This window comes from Gavialis gangeticus, unplaced genomic scaffold (assembly GCF_001723915.1).
Source record: "Gavialis gangeticus isolate Ggan-Ray unplaced genomic scaffold, GavGan_comp1, whole genome shotgun sequence".
Taxonomy (NCBI): domain Eukaryota; kingdom Metazoa; phylum Chordata; order Crocodylia; family Gavialidae; genus Gavialis; species Gavialis gangeticus.
The window spans coordinates 30,308,089-30,314,244 of NW_017729024.1; the positions used below are offsets into that span (position 1 = coordinate 30,308,089).

The following is a 6,156-nucleotide window of genomic DNA, read 5'->3' on the forward strand; positions in this document are numbered from 1 at the left end:
GCAGCTTCCGGGGTCACAGCTAAGCTTCCAGGATTAAAGCTGGATAGTTGGGGAGCCCCAGGAGGGAGGTAGCCAGCTCTGTGCACCCGATCCTGCTCCTACCAGGCCACAGTAAAAAAAAAAAAGGTTGGGAAGCTCTGCACACTACCTTCACTCTCTCCTAGCTCTCTTCTTTGGGAGCCTTTAATTTCCTTTGGGCCAGCCAAGGACCCATATCAGCTGGCCCAGTTCTCTTAGGCAGGCCTGCAAACAAATTCTTACAGCCTGCAGCTGGGTTACAGCCTGGGATATGCAGCCTGCTGCAGGAATAAATTACAATGACTGAAAGTGAATGCTATTATCTAGTAAGTTTCTTCCCTCACAAAATTACTCCTGTTTTTCTACTCCCTGTATCACTCTAAATGTTCAGATGCACCCAATAAGTGAGTTTAGTAAGACCATGTAAAAATTAAACACCACAATCTAATACCCTTTAATAAGGACAGATTGGTTGTTTTTCTCTTTGCCAAACATATTACCATTTAGAAGTCATAACCTTGGGAGCAGCATAATCATAAGCATTTGTGAAATGGAAAGAAACTTGGACAAATACAGTGACTTTAAATTAAAGCGAAATAGGTGGATATTTTTGTCCTTGAACTCCCCCTAGTGGCTATAAAAAAATCACAACGGCCTTGAATTAGCCCAAAAGGCCAAGGTCGGTTTTGAAAATTTAACAGGTATTTATTTTTCTAGTTTTGCACCTCAAACTGGCATTTAAAATTTGTTTTTATAATTGTATGTATAGAAAACATCTCTTCCTAAATACTCAACTTATGACTGTGCCATTTTTCTAAAATGTTGGAAATAAAATCTAGTTGTGATCACTGTAAGAAATCTAGTACAGAGTTTTTTACAACCCTTCAGAACACATCTTCAAAATACTGTACTCCCACTAATTTACATAAAACATGAGTTAGTTGCAACATGGATCTTTCTGGCACGAAAAATACGATACGAGTTTATTAAAATACTCCAATAGAATCAATAATGTACAATGCGGTCAGAAGATGTAGCTATAGTATTGGACAGTACATATTAGCATGCAGCCCATTTCCAATCCATATATTAACAGACTAGCACGCAAAGTGTTTTTTTAAATCATTTCTTCATGTTAACAGTAAAGGAAGAGACTTAATGGATGAACTTGCTGCCTAGACAGAAAACAGCTGTTTTTCCAGTCTCCTTTCCCATATAGTGCAGAGGTCAATGTAGAGATTGGATGGAAACCAGGTAACCTTCTTCTCTTAACTGTTATTCCATTGCAACTTTATGACTTGTTATAGAACACTTCTGTACCTATTTCTTTGGTTGGAATGGCAGCTATTCATCATTTATTTCCTTGGAAACTGAAAGATTTAACCAATGGATTTCTTTCTAGTCTGTTGATAATGATTGAGAATTGCCATGGAAGTTTTTTAGAGCACCTTCTGAAGAGCAGGGACTTAGGAAAATACTAAAACAGTAAAGGAAAAATAGGAAGCATGTGTTCACACACTGTTAAAGGATTAAAGACAGTCTGTATAACTTGGGTTTCTTGAATTTGTTCTGTCAAGTACTTAAACTGATCAAGATGACTGAAGGTACAAAGGGTACTAGTATAAACAGCATGGCTACATACCTTGCCTCATGCACAATTTATATATAACACTTTTGAGACAAGCTCTAGAAAATGCTTGCTTGAAGTGAGGGGCAAATGACACATCACACACTCAAAATAAAGACTTCAAATAAAGAATAAAATGCGTGTAATAGAGATGAACTTTCTATGTCAGGATGAAAATGAGTCCCAGTGTACATAGAAATATACTTTCTCCAAAGGGAAACTGAATATTTAGTTCAGCATTTACAGTGATACAGTCCACAAGTCATGAAACAATGTCCTTTCAAATACGGTAAACAAGGAGCTCATCAGTGGGAAAAGTACTTCTACTCTAGCAATGGCACGTGAAGAACCATTTGTATGCCATGGCTGACACAAGAAAGAAAAGTATATGACTGAGCAGGCTTGCTGGTGTTTCTTGCATGCAAGCCATCTGCATGAGTTTGCAGACAAATGCAGAGAATGAAGTAAATTCATAGGCAGTAATGTACAATACTTCTCTTCAGTATGTCCATGGGCAGCAAGGTTTCTGAAGATGAGAGCCCTTTTCTTTTCTGAATGTCACCCCTAAACAACAGCAGCTGCTCACCCAATCATCCCCATGCCTGAGACTTGCAGTAATGGAGTACAAGTTTGCCATCACTTCCAAAACACTGCAGAAAAGGAGACAGAGTGAAAACAGAAAAAATGCAACAGGGGGTTAGTTTATCAAAACAGCACTTTGTTCATAAATATACCATTATTATCAGACCAGTGTGTCACGAACCACGGTCACATAATAAATACCTCAATGTGAGAAACAATGTGTTACACACAAGATGTCAACGCTATATCAGGATTTTTACGAATCCATTTGTGTGATAATTTGCTCAACGTGATTGTGATGAACACATTCAAGAGGCCACCATCATGGATAGGCAGATGGAGGATTTAAAAAAGCTAATTTGTTTACCAACCAGTTTCTGCTAAACGGAAATTAAGAAAGGACAACACTTAAAACTATAGTTACCTCATAGAGGGTCCCAACTTCCTGGTCTGGAGAGGGAGCAAAGGATTGATTCACATATATAAACTGCAAGGGAAGAAAACAGAACATAAAAATCTACCTGGCAAATTATCCTCCTGTCTAAATTCTATCCCATAGCTTTGACATGGACGGGATAAACATTACTCTGTTTCTTATGCAACCCTGGTTCTGCATCCTGAAAGACTGCATCACAGCCCCTTTCCTTTTGGCAGGGAGGGACTGCATGGTACCCCACAGTTTTGTTCCCTGATCATCCACTCTGCAACACAGAGTACAGCCATCAGCTCTGGGCCTTGCTCTTTTGCTTTCATCACGTGGCACTCCCACTCTGCTGCAGAACCTCCTGTATAGAGCAGTGTTCATGGAAGCATTTTCATCCCTTTATTTTTCAAACACTATTCCTTGTGCTCCATAAAAGCCATTAGTAAACAGTACCATTCCTTAGTAAGAATAGAAAACTTCAAAATATGTGATATCAGAGTGCTCTTCCCTGGGATGCAAAACATCTAGATCACATTTTAGAGCAATTCTAGGAGTTTTACAATGGGAATCTGCTTCTAAAGTCAATCTGAAGCTGGAAACCACATGAGAAGAATATGGGGCTATTATAAGATATTGAAGTGGTTTTGACAGTGAAGAGGAGGATGATCTGAATAGACTATTCCATGGAAGAAAATTTCAGCTATTCTATTTTTTGAAATACAGTGTGTTGAAAAATTACAAGTCTTACTGAAAAATCCCACCAGGATTATATTTTTTTTTTTTTTAGATCTCATGCTTTTTCTTTTTCCCCAAGTGAACAGAAGTCTTGAAGAGACTATTGGCAAAAGTGTGTACATACGTGTATGAGTGCATGCATGAAGAAGTAGTAATATGTTATTGTTCGTGGAAGTATTTTACCTCCAAGCAATGCAAATAGGTTTTATATCCTGCTTTATTGTACATGCAGCTCAATCCCTGAAACAAACCCAAGTTCCTTGTAATGCATTTAACATAAAAAGAATTTGTAGTTAGAGAGTCATCCCAGAAAATATAGCAACTCAGTGGTTAGAAAACTCAACCAGGATGTAGGGGAACTTAGGTTCTCAATTCACCAGAGAAATGAATCCACATCTCTCACAGATCACACAACAGCACTAACCACTGGGTTACTGGCATTCTGAGGTAGCTCATGTCATTCCCTAAAAAGAAAGGTTCATATGATCTCTATTTCATGCCATAAAACGAACAAACAAAAACATTTGACATCTTAAAAATAGGTGGGACAGAAGAACCACTTCTGACCTGGTTCTAATGCACAGATGTGCTCATATGACTTGAAAGAAACAAGGAAAGTGGGTTTCTTCTAATTATAGCCAGAGAACAGCAATCAAGAAGGAAAGGAATAATTCTACATTTACAGTTAGAAAATTCCAACCAGGCAAAGATACAACAAACAGGCTTAACTTGAGGTAACTGCATCTACTCACAGTTCATAAAGTTAAGTATGTGCATAGGTCTTTACAAGAGCAGAGTCCCAAAGATTATAACCTTGAACACTCCACCGTATGCAATAAAACAAGGATAACATACAGGGATATTCACTGCAAGCATTCATTACAACAGCAATGCAACAAATTCCCTTGCTGTCATCAGTATTTGGATTTGTAAGATTTCACGCACAACACCTTATCACCAGTGAAACAAATGTTAGAAAAATCTCCCTATGTAAGCACTATTCACTCAGAGCCTTACTCTTCATTTTCCTTCTACAGACGGTGCACTTCCTAAGACCTTCACAAGAACAGATGACTAAGGGAAGATGAAAAGGCTATTATCATTGGATTACTACAATGATTTTTCTAGAAACATGTTTGCCTGTGAACTTTAAACTCATCATAGAAAGGCATCTTTGATTCTGAACTCCTCTTGCAAAGGTGTGATCAAATAAATGACTAATTACATGAGTAAGGGTTTCCAAGAGCAAATATACATATGAGAGAACCAAAGAAGGAAAGATTGGAGGGTTGCACCACTAAAAGAAAGGAGTCAAGTTGTTTAACTGCATTGACTATACATCTATATTTTCAGAAGTTTCAATTTTACTTGTGCTTCTTTTTAACTGCTTTTTTTAGCTCTCGCTTTTTCTTTTTTCCCCCAGCTACAATATCCATGCAAAAATTTTGCCGCATCAAACAAAAAGTACCCCTGTTCATTGGCAGGTCTCACAGGATCATCCGCTATATAGGATAATGCTCATTTAACTTCACCCTTTGCATCACTTTCTCTCTGTGTTTTTTCATTTTGAATGTGATAAACATTCTGAGTCAATACAGAGCAATAACTGCACCGGTGCTTAGGCACTCAATCCCATGTGACTTAATGCTTCCAGGAATTTTTCAAGCGTCTCATTTTTGAAGCTTCAGCCCACATTTTAGCCCTATACAGACTGTGATGTGTGTATACAAGTTATCCTGTAGCCCTACAATCCTACCAGACTAACTGAAACGGAAAGGCACAGGGAGACACTGGGGATATGGTGGCAGCAGCAGCCTGGAGTTGCATTCCTTTGGGGAATTACAGTCTGACTCTTCAGTATGTTATGCCTGACTTGATTCTTAAAAGAACACTTGAATACTGTTTCTGTATTCAATTTGCTTCTAAATTTCATGGCCTCGGTGCTAACAGCCTTGGAGTAGGCCAAGCTTTGAATTGGTCAGCAAGTGCAAACTTTGGTGGTCTGTTCACTCCTCTAGGAAGGCCAGCTGGGTCACATACAGCACCAGCCCCACAGCTTGAGCAGCCAGGGGTGCAATGCTGAAGGTTTCCAAGCCAGCCTGACCAGCTACAGGGGAACTTCTCCTAAAAGGGGCAGCCCTTTCTTATGGTTTGAGTGCAATGGTGCTGAATTTCTGGTCTGTGCAGTCATATCATCCAGCCTGAGGGGGTCTCCTCACAGGTCTCAAAATCTAGCAGCAGGGGAGCAACAGAGCTTTACTTGCTTCCAGAGCCACAGCAACTAATGCTCCTGCTACTTCCCTGCCACCAGATTTCCAAACCCAGGAGAATCCCTGGGGCATGGAAGCAGCTTATGCAACTGTGCTGAGTTTTGGTCCGCAGCTGTATCAGGCCATGGGCTGACCCTGTGAGCAGGATCTGGCCTGTGGCCCAGCCTCAGGCAGCTCCTCTAGCCCCTGGGCTAAAAAGGATGAGCATCACTGCTCCAGAGCCCTGCAGGAGGCGGCGCCGGGTGGTCCCTACCAGCTGCTCCGAGGCCATCAGCTTGAGGAACTTCTTGATGAAGTCAACGAGGCCCTGGATGGTGCGGGTCCGCTCCACCGTCCACTTCTTGGTTTTCATGATGGGGGTGTCACCCACAGCCTTCAGCAGGACGTCAACTGGGAGCAGACATGGAGATTACTGGGGTGGGATCCTGCTGCCACCAGGCCGCCCCCCCCTCCCCATAGAAACTGGTACGCTCCCCTTTCTCACGACTGGTGTAGCAGCT

At 40.8% G+C, this 6,156-nt stretch overlaps 1 protein-coding gene across 1 annotated transcript in view; it reads right to left on the reverse strand.

Annotated features, from left to right (window-relative positions):
* Positions 1-970: 970 nt before the first annotated feature.
* Positions 971-6,156, reverse strand: part of ATG12 (autophagy related 12) — a 6,103-nt gene continuing 917 nt past the window's right edge. The window contains exons 2-4 of the mRNA XM_019516988.1: positions 5,910-6,046; positions 2,652-2,714; positions 971-2,295 (exon numbers count right to left, since the gene is read on the reverse strand). Of these exons, the coding sequence (XP_019372533.1) occupies positions 2,236-2,295; positions 2,652-2,714; positions 5,910-6,046 (260 nt within the window). The 3' untranslated portion in view covers positions 971-2,235. The remainder of the gene's footprint in view (positions 2,296-2,651; positions 2,715-5,909; positions 6,047-6,156) is intronic.